General features: G+C 52.6%; 1 protein-coding gene across 5 annotated transcripts in view; it reads left to right on the top strand.

Annotated features, from left to right (window-relative positions):
- The window catches only part of UBASH3A (ubiquitin associated and SH3 domain containing A), a 39,394-nt gene that overhangs the window by 1,454 nt on the left and 17,503 nt on the right, over positions 1-20,437 (top strand). For all 5 annotated transcript variants that reach the window (XM_036243443.1, XM_036243441.1, XM_036243442.1 and 2 more), the window contains exons 2-8: positions 507-560; positions 3,213-3,399; positions 5,593-5,791; positions 8,800-8,969; positions 10,459-10,667; positions 18,248-18,374; positions 20,317-20,416. In XM_036243443.1, coding sequence (XP_036099336.1) covers positions 507-560; positions 3,213-3,399; positions 5,593-5,791; positions 8,800-8,969; positions 10,459-10,667; positions 18,248-18,374; positions 20,317-20,416 — 1,046 coding nt within the window. The remainder of the gene's footprint in view (positions 1-506; positions 561-3,212; positions 3,400-5,592; positions 5,792-8,799; positions 8,970-10,458; positions 10,668-18,247; positions 18,375-20,316; positions 20,417-20,437) is intronic.

The following is a 20,437-nucleotide window of genomic DNA, read 5'->3' as shown; positions in this document are numbered from 1 at the left end:
AACCCAGAGGGGCTGCATGTCCACCCTGGTGGTGGTTTGAGGAGGGCTTCTTGGAGGAGTGGCGCTTGCGCAGAGCCTGGAAGACCATGGAGGCACAGGGCCACATCTGGCAGGGACACGTGTGTGAGCCGGGCTATGGCCCTTCCTGGCCGACCGCAGGATACGAGAGTAGGTCCGACTGGCCCCGGTGCAGGTGCCGGAGGGGGTGGGGAGACAGACCGCAGGCGTGGGTGGACCTCAGCATGAGCCTTGGACTGCATGCCAAGGACTGGAGGTGGGCGTCCTGGAAGGAACACGGGCAGGGGTATGGGAGCAGGTGCATTTCCACAAACCACAGTGAGAGCACTCGGACAGAGGCCTGGTGCTTGGCTCGGCTGTGAAGGTAGCAGTCACCCCTGGGGTGGCGGGGTGTCCGCCTGAAGGCCCGACGGGTGGCGGGGCTGCCCTGCCTCTCATCCAAACAAATGAAGCCGGGCTCTGAATGCTCCCTCGTCTGCTTCCTGCAGGCTGAAGGCCTTGGCAGCTACGGGGAGAAAGACGGCGGAGGAGGCGGCCGACTGGTGAGTGGGGCTGTCTGCACGTTGGTGAGTGTGCGGGCTGGGGCCGCGGCGGGGGGGCCACCTCCGTGCCAGCCCACCCGGCACTGAAGGAACAGGATAAAGAGCCCACGTGTAAAACAGAAAACAAAAGAGAGAGAACTTCAAACAAGGCTTTCGTCACTTAAAAATCTGGTTTAATCCAAATGTTCTGTCAAAGGAAAAGATTCACGTGGTCTGTTGAAGGCATGGGGAGAGCCCCTCTGCTGATACAACACAGAGGCTGCCTCTCGTGCCTCTGCCTGGAAGAGGACTTACTGGGGTCCCAGATGTCCCCTAAGGCATCAGCACGCACACTGCATCGTGAGGGGCGCCAGGCTCTGGTGCCAGGCAGCTCCACCACCCACCAGCTAGGTGACCTCACACCGGCCACGGGCTCAGCGGTCGGCTCCTGGAATCCAGAGAGGGCACCCCGTTCTCCAGAACCACGTCCTGCCTGAACGTGCCGTGATGCCCCCATTCTGCCCCTAGACAGGAAGTCCCTTCTCGCTCTGCTCCGAAACAGCCACAGGGAAAGTCAAACAATAAAAATCCAGTCCCGCAAGGTGGAGGTGTCCTCCGCAGAGCAGAAGACAGACACGGACACTGGGTCCCTCAGTGTCCAGCATGTCCTCAGTAGGAGACCTTCCTCCTCCAGGAACTCTAGGCCAAGGGCGAAGCATGTCCCTCCACAGGACAGAGAGACACACCAGGGCTCTGGCTGGTCCCTCAGCCACCGAGACAGAAGTCCTCCCAAGGAACTGGGAGACAGTAGGATCCCTGGTCTCAGCCTACAGTGGGCCCAACGTCACTAATAACCAGGGACGTGCAAACTAAGATACCATGAAAGGTAACAGGCACCTTCCAGCGCTGGTGAGGGGGACGGACGGGGTTTCTGACTTCCTTGGTTGCAGTCTGGGGTGTCTATCAGCACCAAAAGTGTGTGTAGCTGCCCTGGCTGGTTTCTCAATGGTTAGAGCATCAGCCTATGGACCAGAGAGTCCCGAGTTCGGTTTCCGCTAAGGGCATGTACCTCAGTTGTAGTTTGTCCCTAACCCTGGTTGGGTTTGTGTGGGTGGCAACCACTCGATGTGTCTCTCTCACATCGATGTTTCTCTCTCTCTCTTCCTTCCTCTTTCCCTCCCGCTCTATCTGAGGATAAACGCAAAAATGTCCTCGGGTGAGGATAAAAAATAAGCAAACCAATAAGATAAGATAAGATAAGATAAGATAAGATAAGATAAGATAAGATAAGATAAGATAAGATAAGATAAGATAAATTAGTGTGTGTAGCGGCCCAAACAAGCAGTTCCAAGTCTAAGGACATCCTCTGGAGAAATGCAAAGGGGCTAAAAAATATGTACAAAAACCGTAATTACAGCATTAAACAGAGGCATTGTAAACACACACCAATGGAATGGATGGATGGAAGATCACATATGTACATAACGTGATATCATGTAGCCCCGAGAAGTTGCCCGCGTCATCGGGTATTGATGTAGCAACTTGGGGAAATCGAGAAAACATGGTTGAGTAAAAAAATGCAAGTTGCAGAATACTTCGAACATGGCTTATGATTTATAGAAAACACACCCAAGAGCTACCTATGAATGTGTGACTTAAATGGCTAGAAGAAAACAAAGCAGAGTAACCACTGGGGCTGCCTCTGGAATGGGGACGAGCCAGGGTGAGGGGCTGGCTGCCTCTGGGTGCTTTTATTACTCTCGGGAATATGTACGTGCGTGTAAGTAATGTCTTCCCAGTCGGCGCATACTGCTTTCTACACTGAAGATGATCCCAAACGTCCCTGAGACATTAGAAATTCTTCAAAACCACAATTTCTAATGAACAGACAAGTAAATTTACATTATTTATCAGGTTTTTCCTTCTTTCCTATTATAAATAACCCTACGATAAATATTTTATACATGCAGATTTTCTATACTGTTTGTCTTTTGCTTTGGTTAAGTCTCCGGAAGATGATTCCGTTCAATAATCTCTAGAATTATAAGTGCCTTATGTCAAGAATGCACAAATTCACCCCTAAGTCCCCACGCGCCTTTGACCCAGTTGAGCATAACTTTCATCCTTTGAAAAACATCTCGTTCATTTGACAGATGAGCAAAATGCTCGTTTTAATTCTCATTTTTATGATTAGTGAGAGTGAACTTGAATTTGGGATGGTATATTCTTTTCCCTTGTTCTAACTTAACTTTTTCTGAGCTGAAAGAAGTTATCATAGCCACCTAAATGTCTAGCTCTTTGTGGTTTTGATTTGGACAATTAATGTGAAGTGTGAGAGAAAATAAAAATGTGAATGTTTTTCCACAAAATTTTTCAACGCAAAGGAGATGGGACCACAGCGGGCATTTGGGACCAGGCTCTGAGGCTCGCTGTCACCTTTCTCTCAATGTCTTGGGACCTGGGAATCAGACGAACCTGGGTGTGAGACCTGCATGCACACTGACCACTCCGTGGCCTCACAAAGCCACATGCTTGGTGCCTGTCACCGGGAGGTGGCTGCAGGGTAACCCGTGTTCCTGTTATTCGGAGTTACAGCCGTGGTATCTGTCCTCCAAGGGGAAAGATTCTCCTTTGTCACGACACCAGGTGACAGTGGCCTATTCTCTGTTGCAGGTTGCAATGTCACTGCAATGACCCTTCCCTAGATGACCCCATCCCCCAGGAGTATGCCCTTTTCCTCTGTCCCACGGGGTCCCTGCTGGAAAAACTTCAAGAGTTCTGGAGAGAGAGCAGGCGTCAGTGCACCAAGAACAGAGCTCATGAGGTCTTCCCTCACATAACGCTCTGTGACTTCTTCACGGTGAGTCGGCCCCAACATGCCTTTAATGCTCGTTAGCACAGCAGCTAAGTCATTTTCTGCAATAACTAGGCAGTGATGGGACAAAATTCAGGACCACCACGTGATTTACTTTTATGGGGCGGTCCACAACTAGTGTTAGCTGGCCTCTGTGGGAGATATCCTTTACTTTCCTCCTCGTCTTTATCTGGTCCACTCCTATTCATCCCTCAGAACCCAATTCATTTATCCCCTCCTTTTTTTAAGTCCTTCCCAGCTTCCCAGGCAGCATGGATTGCTGCCCTTTGTGCTCCACTTTCCCTGTTGTATGACACTGTCTGGGCATCTCTGCATCCCTCAGCAGACTAACCCCTCATCTTTGCACCCCCAGAGATTAGCACAGTGCCTGAAACAGAGGAGGTGCTTCAGAAATGTGTGATGGATCAACTGAGGAATGGGTGGGTTCAGGCCGGTCACAAATGCAGGACTGTTCCTGCCTGGGGGACCAGCCCTGACTTGGGAAATGGTCAAATAGGCAGCTCTCTAGGGTTCCCGGGAAGGTGAGCAGGACCCGGGCCCCTGGAAAGAGAAGAGGGAGGTGTGGGCATGAGGAGGGGCAGACACCACTTCCTCTGTGGTTCCCACCAGGAACCTGGAGAGGGCACACCTAGCCCGGCCCTGGCGTCAGCAAACTCTGTGGGCTCCACCCCGCGGGCAGGTGGGCAGTGTAGACAGGAGTCTCCAGGTGACTGAGGGGGGCGCCTGCAGCTTTGGGGTGGGGTGTGGCGTGGCGCCCCTAGGCAGATTATTCGGACAGACTGAGTGCAGTGAACGGGGGACAGCAGGAAGACGGGGTCCTCCAGGAAGCAGACCCCAGAATTAGAACTTCAGGAGATCTCCGTGGGAGAAAGCCTTGAGGGGTGAAGGAGACGGAAGGATGGGCAGGGCGGGCCTCGTAGGTCTGACACCCATGGAGGAGGGGAGGGGGACTGGGCACCAGAGCCGTCCCTGCATTGGCTGCTCCGGAAAGATGGGGAGCTGAGGGCCGAGACCTCCCCGGGGCGCCCCCGGAGGCACGGGCTCCGCCCTCGCTGCAGGCTCTGAGCGGTGCACCTGCGGCTGCCTCGGAGTCTGCGGAAGCCTCCGGAAGCCGCCGGTGCCATGCTGAGCAGCTCTGGGCCGGAACGGAAAGGGTGCTGGCTCAGGATGTGGGGCGCAGGCTGAGTCAACACGGCGGGGGCGGGAGGGCTGCAGGTTCAGTGACAAGGGACTTCCAACCCGGGCATTGACAGAACACTCCATTCCCAAAGACTCTCAACTGACACCTCTGAGAACTGAGGACCAGGTACAGAACAAACCCATGACCCCAAACACATGAACCAGCTCAACTACGAACAGCGTCGCGAGCAGAAAAGCGGCCTGCTAGGCTGCCTAACGTTTATGAATAACATTCACCGGTGTTAAAAAATAATAATAAACGAGCCCCTTTAAAATGGAGCTGGAGCCCTGGCCGGTTTGGCTCAGAGGTGAGAGTGTCGGCCCACGGACAGGAGAGGCCGGGTTCGGTTCCCGCGAAGAGCACGTACCTCGGTTGCGGCTTGTCCCTGGCCCTGGCCCTGGTTGGGGTTGTGTGAGTGGCAACCAGTTGGTGTGTGTGTCTCTCTCTCTTCCCCCCTCTCTCCCTCCCGCTCTATTTGAAGATGAATGCAAAAAAAATGTCCTCGGGTGAGGATAAATAAATAATAAATAAATGAAATGAGATGGAGCCGGAGCTGCGGTCCCAGAGGCCCTGCCCTGCGCGCCCTACGCCTCAGGCCTTGGAATGTCAGAGCAGGGCAGGAGAACCTTTGACTGGGGCCAAGCCGCCCTGTCTCCCATGAACATCTGCAGGGATAACAAGAAAGCAGATGTGATGACCACTGGGCTGAACACGTGAAACACGGAGAATCAGCGTCGCTGTGTCAGCGTATCTGCACCAGCAGGACCGGCTCCCTCCTGTGGGCGGGACTGTTCCCTTCCCTTTCTCATCGATAGCCCTGGCCTTTGTCTGCAAATCGCAGCAACACTTGGGCTTCTGCCTGAGTCACGGCTCCCCAAATGCCATTCTTTTCTTCGATCGCTGGCAGAGGCTGCCTGTCACTGTGGGAGGCCTGTGTGTTAGGTCCACGTGGCGACGTAACACGAGCTGGGAAAGCAGACAGCTGTCTCTCCCCACAGTGTGAAGACCAGAAGGTGGAGTGTCTGTACGAGGCTCTGAAGAGAGCAGGAGACCGGATGCTGGGCTCCTTCCCCCCGGTGGTCCCTCTGGCTCTGCATTCTTCCATCAGCTACCTTGGCTTCTTCGTGAATGACAGCCCCGCCGATGTCATCCGGGAATTCGCCATGACGTTCGCCACAGAAGCAGCCGTGTTAGCAGGTAGGCAGCCCCGGCCAGTCACACAGACGCGGCCTGGTTAATAGGAAGTGACCCCTGTGTGGGGGGCTGTGCTCTCCCCACTTGGACGCAGTGGGCAGATCCCGGGGCAGGAAGCAAGCAGGCCGGTCCTTAGGGCCAGCTGGTCCAGCTGGGCTGGGCTCAGGGGTGCACCTGCCCCGGTCCAGGCCATATCCATTCCCACTTCTCCCTCACCAAGCAACTTCTTTAATACGGCCTTAACCCAAGGCCGAACAATTCCACTGGGTCCTCCCTAATGAGTCCTTGCAGGTAAACAACCAGATTCTGAGAACCAGGGTGGTCTTGCCTCCAAGTGGGAATAGACTTACTTGCGTTGAGTTCAAAGTGACTCTGCGGACACTTGCCATATTCAGCTGCTGGGGAAACTGTCCCAGGTGGGGACGTTTTATAGCTATGGAATGACAGGGACTGTAGGCTGGTGCATGTACGGGGGGCCGGGGCCTGCCCCAGCCCCGTGCCCACCTTGGGCAGCTCTCCTCACTAGGTCAGTGCTGTGTGTGAAACACAAGTCCCAGCTGACTTATTTTCATTCTCAGGTGTGTGCTTAGTCCTCTCTCCGTGGCTTCTTGGGGGAAGATTACCTAGACTCACTTTGAGAATCAACAAAATTCCCTTTCCTCCAAACACCAGCCAGGTCTGAGCCTGAGGCTCTGGCTGGCGTCAGTGGGAAGAATTCCAGACTTGACCTCCCCAGAGGTAAATCCTTCCGCGTGTCTGGCTAGTGGTGTGCCTTCACCAGGTCACCTCGACTCCCTGAGTCCTTTTGCTTTCTCTGCAAAGTGGCAAGCGCTCTTCGAACAAAGCAGCCTGATTGGTGGGAACTCCCTGTGGTTCTGGTGCTGCTCAGTATGGTTGTGATTTGCTAACACTGAAAGTCAGAGGCCACAGCCTGGTGGGGAGACCCCTCCCCCCAGCCCTCTGCAGCTGTCCTGTTTGTGAATGAACCCAGATCCCCGAATCCCAGGTTTCTGCCTGGAGGCTGGCTTGTTGCATCTGGGGATCCTCATTGCTGGGTAATGATGCACCTGCTCCCATCTCTGTGTCAACACGGGTTCAAAGGGTGGCTCTTTCACCTCCTGCCTCTGAAAAGACAGTGTGGTCCTTGTCCTAGTGCAGTGTGTCAGCCACTTGCCTTGGAGCTGGCTCGGTGCCTCAGGTGCTTTCCACGTCTCCCCAGAAAGTGGGTCTCACTGCCCACTTCATCGATGGGGAGGCTGAGGTTCTGAAGGGGAATATGTCTGCCCAAGGTCACTGTCATTACCCCCTAAAATTCATGTCAACCCACAACCTCAGAAAAGCATCTGTTTGGAAATAAGGTCTTTGCAGAGATCATTCAAATGAGGTCACACTGGAGCAGGGTGGGCCCTAAATTCAATGACTGATGTCCTTGTAAGAAGAGAGAAGGACACAGAGGCACAGGGAGGAGGTCAGGTGAAGACGGCGGCAGAGACTGGGGGTGTGGCCACAGCCAAGGAACACCTGGAGCCCTCCCCTAGCGGCCCAAGGGAGCAAGCCCTGCCCACACCTGGATTCAGACTTCTTTTCTTCAGAACGGTGAGGGGACAGGTTTCTGTTTTAAGCCACCCAGTTTGTGGCCATTTGTGACAACAGCCCAGGAAACTATTGGTTTCCTTCCCAGGGGTGGCAAACTGGACCTCGAATCCTGCTCTGTCTCACCCCACACCAGCTGGGTTTACTCTGAGCAGCCCTGGTCCTGAGAGATCGGCTTTGACCTCATGTCCATCACCTGGCTGAGCACATGCCACCCTGCCCTTCCGCTGCCTGTGCCCTGCACCCGACCCTGAGGGCCCAGGAGGGGCCAGCCACGACTCTGGTGTCTCTTGGGTCCCTCCCTACCGAAACGTCCCCACGGGCATGGGACACAGACAAAAGAAAAGACAAGGGCCCATTCAGAAGTCGGGTGACTCACCGATGGCTCCGAGGATGAGCGGTGGGTCTTTCTCGGCCACACGGATCACGTGGCGAGACTGCCCTGCCCCCACCGCCGAGACACCCAAGAGAAGGAATTTCCCTGACACCCACTCCCTCCCTGCAGGCTTCTCACCTCCACAGTGTCTCGTTTGCCACTGACGGTGGGTGAAGCGGGGTGGGGCTGCCAAGTCTGTGTTCACAGCACCCTGACATTTCCAGGGGAGACGGAGCCTGTGTGTTGGTGTGGGCTGCCCGTGGCGAGGAGGCGGGGACTGATCTTTACGAAAGACTCCTAGAGACTGGGTTCAGAGCCTGGTTTCCACGGCGGCCCCAGCAGGCTGCTGTCGCGGGGAAACTGAGTCAGGCTAAGGCGGCCCCACCCACAGGGGCAGAAGGGCCCAAAGCCGGGTCCACCGGACACCAGACTCTGGACTGTTTCTGTCGATCCCACCTGCCCAGAACACGAAGTGCTTTGTGGCCCAGCGGAAATCGGACCCTGTCGGGCCCGAGAGCCCCGGAGTGAGCCCCCGAGTGCTGGAGCCACCAGGGCAGAGACCCCCAGAAAGACCAGGGCTGGTCCGAGCCAGCCGGATGCCAGGGAGACTGTCCTGTTTGACAGTGCGTTGGCTCGGGCCGTTTCTCCCTGAGACCGCAGCTTAGCAAAAGTCCTGGACCTGGCGGGGGAGGCCACCAGCCCAGACCACTGACCAGGTACACACCCAGGGAACAAAGCGTCTGCTTCAAACATGTTGACCAACTGCGTGGGCAACTAGCTTGCCAATTGATAGGCCCCAGGCACCCTCAAAATCCACATCTCTACATCCCCCTCCTTTATAGCTCCTTATAGAGTCTGCAGGTGCCCAACCAGCTGCTACATAAGGTGAACTCGGCGAGACGGCAGAGTCTGGGTGGAGTTCTTGCCTGGCCGAGGAGGCTCCGGTGATGTATAAAGGCTCATGGTGCTGAGCCTGGGGGTGCAGCCACCCTGGGCGCGCAGTGCTGATGGGGGACATCCCTGTGTTTGCTCGGTTTTGCAGACTGCACAGTGAAGCCTTGCACCAAGCAGCTGCACCTGACGCTGGCCCACAAGTTCTACCCCCACCACCAGAGGACGCTGGAGCAGCTGGCCAGAGCCGTGCACCCGGGCCACAGCTGCCAGTGGACCGCGGCGCTGTACTCGCGGGACATGCGCTTCGTGCACTACCAGGTGAGCGCCGGGCCGGGCGGGAGGACTGACGCTCCCACGGGGACGCACGCACGAAGGCCCGCCGCTGGCCAAGCACCTGCCCCAGCGCCCTCTGCTTGAGGTGTTTAGTAGAAGGAAGAACTTCTAGTCTTCCTCTAAAATTATTTCCTTTTTTGTGCAATTTGCAACTAGCATTCTTTTATATGTACATAGCCGGGCAAATGTAGGTTTACAGTTGCAAGTACACAAAGCAGTTTATTCTTGTATTGTTATTTATTAAGTGTTGTATTATTTTCCATACAAACAACTGTAAACCTACTTTTGCCCCACCCTGTATGAGTTACAGACACACAAATTTGAAAAAAAGAAAGAAAGCATTTCTGGTAATAAAAAGTGGGCTACTGCAAAGATTCATCAGTGTATTGTGTTGCTTATTCATTTGTTTAGACAATGATTTGGGCGAAGCCTCCTTCCAAGATTTTCTCTCACTAAATTGATTCGTTCAGGTAGAAACTATGCAGGGCTCCTCCCAGACCCACAGGAAACGTAGGAGTGAACCCACCGCTCCCTGCTGCTGAGAAGCTATAAAACTTCGCCGCAAGGAAGGGAAAAGCCAAAGTCTGGTTGTGCTTTGAGATCTTTTTTTAAATTTTGTTTTAAAGAGAGAGGAAGTGAGGGGGAGAGAGAGATAGAAACATCGATGAGAGGGAACATCAATTGGCCACCTCCTGCACGCCCCCCACTGGGGATCAGGCCCACAACCTGGGCAGGTGCCCTGACCGGGAATTCAACAGATGACCTCTTGGTGCAGGGTCAATACTCAACCTCTGAGCCTCACCGGCCAGACTGAGATCTTTCATATAAGAAATTAGTACAGATGATTGATAGATAGATAGATAGATAGATGATAGATAAATGATAGATGATAGATAGATGAATGATAGATGATAGATGATAGATGAATGATGATAGATAGATAGATAGATAGATAGATAGATAGATAGATAGATGATAAATAGATGAATGATAGACGATAGATAGATAGATAGATGAATGATAGGTGATAGATAGATAGATAGATAGATAGATAATAAATAGATGATAGATAGATAGATGAATAATAGGTGATAGATAGATAGATAATAAATAGATGATAGATAGATAGATAGATAGATAGATAGATAGATAGATAGATAGATAGATAGATGATGGAGACATAGTCAGAGAGATGATAGACATGATGGAGAGATGACAGAGAGAGAGATTGATGATAGATATATACATGCATAGACAGATGATAGACACCAAAATTCATTTCGAAATCTATCCAAAGAATTTGCTACTGTATTTTGTTATATTCTACACTATCATGAGACAAAGGCTTGGGTAGTGTCTTGGGGACATACAGCCCATCAGGCAGCCTGCAGGTCAGCAGACAATAACCCTCCTTCTGCTGTCTTTCCCAGTCAAATCCTTGCTGGAGGCATGAAAACACTCGCCTCTCTTCCAGACCCTGCGGGCCCTGTTTCAGTACAAACCCCAGAACGTGGACGAGCTGACACTAAGTCCCGGCGAGCTCATCTTCGTGGACCCCACGCAGCAGGAGGAAGCCAGCGAGGGCTGGGTGATTGGGATCTCGCAGCGGACGGGCTGCCGGGGCTTCCTGCCGGAGAACTACACCGAGCGAGCCAGCGAGTGTGACACCTGGGTGAAGCACAGGTGAGTGTCGCCTCCAGCGGCGGCCCAAAGAGCCCTGAGTCCGTGTTTGAGAGTGTCCACCTGAAAATAGTGATCACGGTGTTTGCATCCTTCTAGACCGCTTCATCATTGCTAAAAATTGCCTTCTCCGTCCAGGGGTACAGTAAGTATCTTGGCCGATTCATTGTTTTCTGCTGATAACATGCAGAAGATATGAATTACTCTGTATGGCTTCTGATCTCGTGATCCCAAAAGACTGCGTAATACCACTTCCTGATTATGGACATAAATTACAATCAGAGGTCCTGTGCTTGGTTTTGCTTACCCTTCCACCTCGTGTATAAACTGTAGAGTCCCGTGGTACAGTATTAGTTTTCTGTCACTGTATAGCAGATATTCTTCACAGCCAAGACCATATCTATTTATTGTCTCACGATTTCTGTGGGTCAGGAGTCTGTGCATGGCTCCGCTCAGGGGCTCCCAAGGCTGAGGCTGGGGGCTTATCTGAGGTTGGGGGTCCTCCCACAAGCACACATGGTTGTTGACAGAACTCATTTCCTTGAAGCTATCGGGTTCCTGGTGGCTTCATGTTCGGCTGGAATTTCTTACTTTTAGCAGTTTTAGCGTCACCTACAGAGATAGGATTTTCTAAACCACTGAGCACTGGCTCCTTTTATTTAACAATTCTTCCCTCAATTTCTCTCTCTCCTCACCCCTGTAAACACATTGCATGGCAATGTCCTTAGCTACAGAAAAACTTCCTCACTTACAAGTTCTGCTCTCCACGGACAGTTTCATCAAACTTTTCCCCACTGCAGAGTAAGGACTCCCCTTCCCCCAGGCCCTATACTGTGGCTCACTCCCTCCGAGTCTTCCCCAGCAACACCTCTAACACCATCTCTCTGTTAACAGTCTGCCCCAGGTCACTGAGAATTCATCATGCTTCTCAAAACCCTCCCAGCCTCCACCCCGCTCAGTCTCAGGTATTTATTACAGCAGCACCCCACTCTTCACACCAAGTGTAGTATCAGTAAAGGTTTAACCAGAGAAATGGAGCCAGTAATTGTTAGATTATACACTGTGGGGCAAAAGTAGTTCACATAACAGGTTATTCTTAGAGTATTCTTTATTAACTATTGTATTATTTTCCATACTGTAAACCTACTTTTGTCTCACCTTGTGTGTGCGTGTGTGTGTGTATAGTATATATGTGTATGTATTTATAATTATGTATACATAAATATATTTTATATTATTCTATATGCAATATAGAATTATTTATAATATAATTTATATTTTGCTGTTATTGGTATTATAATACATACTTACATTGCACACCATGTGTCTACACATTCATATGAGTTTATTGCGGGGAATTTCTATGTGCAGTTGTTGGGGCTGGCTAGCAGGGGCCAGCTAGAAGGAAGGGAAGGAGCCCACAGCAGGCTGGAAACCATGGGCATCAGAAGCTCATGGCCCAGGTGTGGCAGCCAGGAAGGCCCACCGGCAGGTGGATGAGCAGTTACAGCTACAGCTGCTACTTGGAATCTCTGAGCTTCGGGTAACCGTAAGCCTGTTTTAAAGACCTTCCCACTGAGTCAGTCAGGCCCAGCCAGGACACTCTCCTTTTTGATTAACTTAAAAGTAAGCTGATTAAGGACTTTAATCATATCTGCAAAACCTCTTCACAGCAGCACCTAGGTGGCATTTGATTGGAGAACTGGGAAAAGGTGTGTGTATGCTTTCAACCACCAATATAGTTAGAGCTATCTGCCTATAAAAGAGATCACTACATTTAAAAATACGCCAGTGAAACAAATTGGGTACATCCACACAATAGAATACTGGCAATTTTTTGAAATGGTCATGAGGAAGTCTTTTATGTACTGGTATGAAAAAATCCTAGGGGAGCTGCAGAACAGTGTGTATAGTACTGTTTGTGGAGAAAGGATGAAGTTGAACAGACGTGTCTGTGCATATATATACATGATAAGTGTTTAAATGCAAGTCGATGCCTAAAAGTTCCCTGGAAAAAGATTCTCCAGGAACTTCTAACAGCGGTTACCAGTGGGGGTTGGGGCTGAAGCTGGGAGAGTAGCACAGAAATGGGAGGTAGACTTTTTAGTACCAGTCCATATCTTAAGATTTTGAACCATATAAAGGTATTACTCATTCAGTATGGGAATTAATTTTTAATGTCAAGAAAAGATTATAAGGAAATTGGGTCAAAGGGAGAGAAGTCAGATGATCCAGGGCTGAGGTGTGTACACCAGGTGCATGTTGTAAGGGGCCAGTTCCAAACTTTCCCACACCCAATGCAAGCAGGGCTGCAGCTTCTACCAAACCATCACAGCCCTCCCAGATGCAGGTAGACCAGTTGTCCGGAAGAAGCATATTTCTGCAAGTCATGAATCCCATGAGCTACCAGAAAATCACAGGATGTTGGTGCCACCAGGGACTGCAAAGATAATCAAATGCCTCCCTCCCTCTGGAGGGCTGAACACCCTCAGACCCAGGGTGTGGAGAGGCTGGCTGATGTCACGCGGTGAAGGAAGCGCTTGTTTCCTTTTAGTACCAACTCCATCCTCATTGGACCCAAGATATCGTGTAAGGAACGTCGAAGAGGAGGTGCTGGTTCCACCCTAACTGACCTGCCTGCTCAGTGCCGGAGGGCCTCACCGTCACCAGGCAACTGGCAGACCTGGATGTCTCTAGAACTAGGCAGGGAAGACGCTGTAGAAGAGTTTGTGGCTGGAATCGTTTTTGCTTCACAGTTAATCTGTTGGTCACCTGCCACCAAAATGATCGCTCTAGGCTTTCAGCCTGACATTCTGGGACTGCTCTTCTCAGAGACAAGTTTCTCTTGGGAATGAATATGTGTTGACAAAACTACAACAGAAGGAGAGAAAAGTAAGTACCAGGCGAGGCTGTGGGGTGTCTGGGGGAGCAGGGAGACAGCCTGTGACATGATTCTTGGCCACAATGGCAGAAAACCAGTCTGCTGTCAGACTCGGGGGTGCTGACTAAGACTTTCGAAACTGCCAAAGATGTGCTTTATTAAAGGCTGAGAGCTTTTTAAATTAGAAAATGGTCCTTGCGCGTCTTGACATCACTTATCGGTTGCATAGTGGACGTGTGGTCAGAGGGCGCTGTCCAGAGGCCAGCGCTGTGGGCAGACGTGGATCCCCCACGGCATCAGCTGCAGGGCTTACCCGTGGCTTGTGCAGTCTCAGCTGCAAGAACTGGTGAGCGCCAGAGAGCAGAGGTACAAGTCTACGAGGAGGAGTCCCCTACCTGCCTCGGGGGACACACTTCTAGGTATGAGTCTGCAGCTACAACGCTCATTGCTTGGCAACTAAAACAGCAGTCACCCATCACTGGTACAACCACCTCAGCCTCTATGTTGATGGTTCAGGAGTCTGGATTTCCTCAGCAACTATTCACACAATGTGTTTGTTACTGTGAAGAAAAGCATCAGAGGGGATGGAAAAGCGTAGTCTTGAATCAGCAGTTTTCAGCTCTGCACGAGGAGCCAGAGCGGCCTGAATGGTGGGCGTGGAGGACACGCTGTCATCTTCCAGCGGGGAGGAGGCTTCCAACACCGAAGCCACGCAAGCCACTTTGCAAAGCCACTGCATGAGCTGGTGGCAAGGGCTCTGAAGTAACAATGGTGTTGTTCTAGGCTGGCTCGTGCCCTCCCCAAATCCGTATGGCGAAGCCCCGACTCCCAGCACCTCAGGATGTGGCCGTGTTTGCAGATGGGGTCTTTACCCAGGAGATTTGGTTAAAACGAGGCTGTTAGTGTGGGCCCTCGTCCAATGCGACTGGTGTCCTCATGAGGAGATCAGGACATAGACACACACAGAGGGACGACCCGGTGAGGGCACAGGGAGAAGCTGGTGATGGAGAGAGGCCTCGGGAGGAAGCAGCCCTGCTGACACCTGGAGCTGGGACTTTCAGCCTCCAGACTGTGCGAGAAGACATGTCTGATGTTTAGCTGCCCATCTGCGGTACCTCGTTACGGTGGCTTTAACAACTAACACGGGGACGCCATCCATACGACCCCCAGACTGCAGCTCTGCCCTTTAAAAAGCCAGCGAGAATGTAAACACATCTGTGGTGTAAGTTAACCATCAAGTGTTTCTTTTAGGTTAAAGAGAAAAGCAGAAATATTAAATTGTGAGGTTTGCCTTTCTCCTCTCCTGGCCAACATTCCGTCATCTTCATTGTATTGCGATTGAAAGACTAGCCCAAAACGTCCATTCTGTCTCCAGCTGTACACTTCACAGGCGTTATTTATAGACAACGAGACTTGGCCGTACCCGGTGAGCCACAAGCAGGGGCGGGTGTCCCAGCCTCGCCTGCAGGAAGGAGAAACCAACCAACATTTCCTGTGTCAACGTGAGACTCAACGAACAGAGAACTTCGCCACAAGAGCGAGTTCACATGAAGAGGGACTGTCGGTGGTTCGAACTGAAAACAGTGTTCTGGGTCCATGACCAACCGAGGCTCACATTTCATCTGGGCAAAGTGAGTCTATTTGACATGGTTATTAGCAATAGGAGTTTGCAGCTCATGACCAGACAGGCAACAACACGGAAAGAGAAAGTACGAGTTTCAGACCATCTAAGAAATGAATTAGCGGAAGCCAAACACCGTGAGGGCAATGAGTGGCATAGGGCCCATGGCGGTGGTGGCGAAAGCAAGCGACCCGAGGCTCCAGGTGACTGAGTACAGGACAGGTGCGGGAGGTGCTCACCACTCTGTTCCTCCTGAGGGTCTCAGGGTGGAGGCCAGGGAGCTATCAGTTTAATGAGAATTTGGGGTCCTGAGGCCTCTATACGAGAAATGCAAAATGTACAAATGGGCTAATAAGTAGAAACACACCACATTCATGACTGAAAAATGAAATAGGAATATAGGGATGCCTCCTGGAGTCATCTCCAGGTTTAAAAACATTCCAGGAAAAGTCCCAGGGGCATCGTTGTCTGGAATGAGTGAAAAGTTCCTCTGGAAGAAGAGACAGGAGAGATAAGCTGAGGAAACTTGGGAAAATGAAAACAATCCAAGTAGAGAGTAACCCTACGAGATGCTAGAAACGTGTGACAACGCTGTAAGATGGTATCGGTGGGACGGAACAGCTAATAGAGCAGGCACCTGCCACACTGGGAAGCTCACATCTAAAAGCTGCATCAGAAAGAGGGAAGAAACGGGTATAAAATCAATGGCGTCTTACATGACCTCACATCACACACCGCAATCAATGCCTGGCAAAGCCAAGAATTAAACAGAAAAAGGAAATTCTCTGAAAAGAGAAGGCAGTTTAAATGAATGTATTTCTGATTTCTGGACTCTCTGGGGAGAGCTTTGAAAGCATAAAAGCAATAGAAGGAATCGTAAAGAAACACTTAGCTCCGTCTTTAATAATGTTATTAAATGCTTAAAATTTAAGGTTTCTCTGTGTTTAAAAACATAAAGAACATAACAATCCAAAGAACCAGATGAGAACGATGCTTTTAGGAAAATAGTAACCAAGGCGATGCCCCCTACCAGTCACCTGCATGACCAGATTACCTGCCTCCTTCCCTTCCTTTGTAAGTCGCACCCTCTGTGGCCCAGGCGTCATGGACACTCAGCCCTTCGGTTGATTGGTGTCTAACTTTTCCATTTAACCAGGAGGCATGTACGGTATCCTTCATTCCTGCCCCCCATGCCAGGCGAACAGTCAGACGCTGTTGCCACCCACCTGCAGTCTCTGCACCAGGTGCCCTTCTCCCCCAGCAGACTGTGATGCACGGTGCACTTTACTAGCTCAGGGCATGGCCTGGGGTGCCTACATCCCATCCCTCCGGGAAGCCATCTCTCCAAGGGCATCTCCAAGGGTGCCACCTGAGACCTTCCCGATCATTCCCACCAGCAAACAAACATGCCGTTATCTGAAAAAACAAAATCAAGCACAATTTGCTTTTTCTCATTTCCCTCTCTAGCTACTGACCCACTTCTCTGCTCTGACGGTAGGTCATTTTTCAATTGAGTTTATAAAGATGACCTTTCCTTTTACAACATGAGTTTTCCCCTGGGGGACATGGTCATTTGCTTGCTCTGGGAGGACGTGCGACCATTGACCATAGGTTCCTTGTTCCTCTTTCAATCTCTCCCTCCGGCCTCTCCCCATTCCTTCCCAACACGCTCACTCAGGGCACCCCCACCCGCACCCCCTCCTATCCGATGGTTTGCCGGGACCATTCCTCTCAGTCATCCCAGAGCTCCTTGAATCCCGCCACCTGCACCTTTCTCGACTCGCGGGACAGGTAGCAGCTTGCCCGTGGCCTGCGCCATCCGGGAGCTGTCTTCACCCACCCTCCCCGGAGCACCCCCCCCTTTCCTGTGTGCTGCCACAGCCCCTGATGTGTATGTTCCCTGCTCGTTCCTTCCTGCGCCCCAGCCACGTCTACCTTGACAGCTGTGGCCCCTGCAGCAGGTGACTCTAAGAGATGGTTGCATTGCCCTGGCTGGTTCGGCTTAGTGGTTAGAACATCGGCCTGTGGACCAGCGAGTCCCGGGTTCGGTTCCCACTAAGGGCACGTACCTTGGTTACAGTTTGTCCCCACCCTGGTTGGGGTTGTGTGGGTGGCAGCCAGTCGATGTGTCCCTCTCGCACTGATGTTTCTCTCTCTCTCTCTTCCTCCCTCTCTCCCTCCCACTCTATCTGAAGATGAATGCAAAATGTCCTTGGTGAGGATAAAAAAAAAAGAGAGAGAGAGGCCTGGCCGGTTTGGCTCAGTGGTTAGAGCATCCGCCTGCGGTCCGGAGAGACCGGGTTCGGTTCCCGCTAAGGGCATGTACCTCAGTTGCAGTTTGTCCCCGGCCCTGGTTGGTCGTGCGGGTGGCAGCCACTCGATGTGTCCCTTTCACATCGATGTTTCCCTCTCTCTCTTCCTCTCTCTCCCTCCCACTCTGTCTGTACAAAAAATGGAAAAATGTCCTCGAATGAGGATAAAAAAAAGAGAGAGAGAGAGAGAGAGAGAGAGAGAGATTATCGTATCAGTCTGCTCAGTTTGTGTAACAAGATGCCACAGGCTGGGTGGGTGATAGTAGAAATCTACTCCTTCGCTGTCCGGAGTCTGGCAGCCCAAGACCAAGGTGCCTCCAGGGCTGGTTTTTCCTGAGGCTTCTCCCCGGGGCCTGCCGAGGGCTGCCTCCCTGTGTGCTCACGTGGTCGTCCCCCTGTGCTGGTCTGTATCCCAATCTCCTTCTAATAAGGACACTAGTCACGCTGGATTAAGGCCCGTGCTAATAACCTCATGTTACCTTAATTACTTCTTTAAAGACCCCCATCTCCAAATACAGACACATTCTGAGGTCCCAAAGGTTCAGGACTTCAATGCATGGATTGGGGGGGGACACAGTTTGGGTGGTGATATGGTGACAAACAGCCACCATCACTCAGGACTTTCTCTGTGCTGAGCACTGAGCTCTGAACGCATCGTTTCCTTCATCCTCACGATGACCTTGTCTTGACACGTACACTCTCGAGCTCGGGCAGGACCGTGTGCCTCCCACTGTCACCCGGACACAGCCTCTCGTCTCTGCTCCCACAGGACATACACCTTCAGTCTGGCCGTGGACCTGAACTCCAGAAAGGACGGAGAAACCAGCAGCAGACGAAATGGGGAACCGCACCCTCTGCCAAGGCCGAGGAGCACGGGCAGCCCTCAGGCTATGCAGGTGACCGAGCCCCTGTTTTGTGAAGCGAGTCACTGACATCACCCTTCGTGTTCACTCTGGGGGGACACAGATGCTGCGCCGGAGCGAAGCGCAGACCTGGCGGGTTGGCAGGAGGCACCGGCTGCCCCGTCCACCTGGGCACAGGGCGAACCCCCGAGCTGGGAGCCGGCCCCTCTCTCCAGAGGCGCCTGCCAGTCTCCAAGAACACGGCTGTAACTCGGGCACGGTGCTGGGACACAGGCAGGGAAGGGACAGGGACACAGCCCCACCCGGGATCCAGAGCTCTCACCCGATCCTCTCATTACCAAGCGGGGTGACCCTGATGGGGTCCCCTCCCCCTTGGCGCTGAAAGATGGAGCTTCTGAGCTTTCAAGTCAGGCTGGGAGAGATGAGGAAGCTCAGGCTTGGTAACAGGGGGTGACAGCCGCTTCAGGACCAGGGTCGGGGACACAGCAGGAGCATCTGAGCCCACTACCTGCATGGGGCACAGCCAGGGGTGAAGACTACAGGCAGGCCCCCAAGGAGCACGTAGCCTCTCCCCGCAAACAAACAGGTAACACAGAGCCCTGCCGCCGTCGGAGTGGAGGGCGGAGCCTTTCCCGGAACCGGAGGGCGGGCCGCCCCTGGCCCTGGCCCTGGCCCGTTCCCTCTTCAGCGGAAATGCCCGTGTGCAGCCCCTCCAGGCCCGCTCTGTGCCACACACATTACATCAGGCTTTCGTTCCCGCCAAACCGCCCCCCAACCAGCACGGGTGGCATTAGTTAGTGCCACTCCGTCTCCAGTTACAAACCTGAAGCCTGGGGAGCTTGCGGGGAGCACGAAGACACATACAGCACCTCGCGACTAAACAGTCACACAACCCTGATGTTCTCTGGACCCCAGGGCTCAGTGCAGCCCCTTCCCGGGGCCTCTCACTGTGTCTCACTATCCTTGTCGCCAACTCTGCTTTTCCAAGTTGAAATGCTCCAGGCTCTTCCCGGGGAGAAACGCCCCCAATCCGAAACCTCAGCCCAAGGCATGACGAGCACTTTGAGAAGGCTGGCACACAGGTGGTGGGGGGCACGCGGGCCTTGCAACCCGCTTGCAGATCAAGCAGGGGCACGGGGATGGGGCGGCCTGTTTTAATACTCATCCTCGGAGGGGAACGGCATCCTGGTGCCCACACAGGCAATCCCTGAGCCATCATCTTTCAAAACTAAGACAAGGAGACAGCCTTCCACCTGGAGTTCTGCCCCGAGAGGGGGAGTCTGCACCCAGAACCGAAGAGAGGCGCGCTCCAGGAAGAGACGGTCGTGAGCCTTGCTTTTCCTTGTCCCTGTGCCCAGCCTGGTGGCATTAAGAGGTGGGGCTTTGGGAGATGCTTCTGTCCTGAGGGTAGAACCCTCATGAGTGGGACTAGTGCCCTCATAAAGGAGACCCCGCCGCGCCCTTCCGCCATGTGGGGACGCAGCGGGAAGCCTGCAGCTAAGACGAGGGCCCTCACCCAACCAAGCCGGCACCCTGACCTCTGGCACTTCCAGAACTGGGAGAACAAACGTCTGTTGTTCATGAGGCCCCCAGCGTGTGGCATTCGGTTAGAGCATCCGAAATGGACTGAGACAAGGGACAAGGACATGCCCGTTTCTTTTCACTTCCTCTATAATGTCATAATGCCCAGGAGATAAAACACTGCAAGACATTAAAGGGATCCCCCTGCAGTCCCTGGTCCTCTCCCACTGTCACGACACTGGTGAAACGGGAGGTAGGTCTGGAATGAGGTCGGAAGGGACCCACTTCCAGGCTAGCTGCTAGATGACGGGCAGGTGCTTTTTTTGAAGAAGTCTAATAATGCCGATGTTAGATTGCACATGTTAACAATGTTTGGCTATGCGACTCAGCTGATGGACGTATTTTTTAACATGCCTGTCACTCACCGCAACTTTTCTTCCCTTCCTGATGGTAGGCGGCCATCGTGAGGAGGAGCGTGCTGGTGGTGCGCCACGGGGAGAGAGTGGACCAGGTCTTCGGGAAGACGTGGCTGCAGCAGTGTACCAGTCCTGACGGTAGGCAAAGTCCCGGCCGTC

Source organism: Molossus molossus, unplaced genomic scaffold (assembly GCF_014108415.1).
Source record: "Molossus molossus isolate mMolMol1 unplaced genomic scaffold, mMolMol1.p scaffold_m16_p_5, whole genome shotgun sequence".
Classification (NCBI taxonomy): domain Eukaryota; kingdom Metazoa; phylum Chordata; class Mammalia; order Chiroptera; family Molossidae; genus Molossus; species Molossus molossus.
The sequence above is the reverse complement of the archived record's forward strand: the minus strand, read 5'-3'. Positions and strand labels throughout refer to the sequence as shown.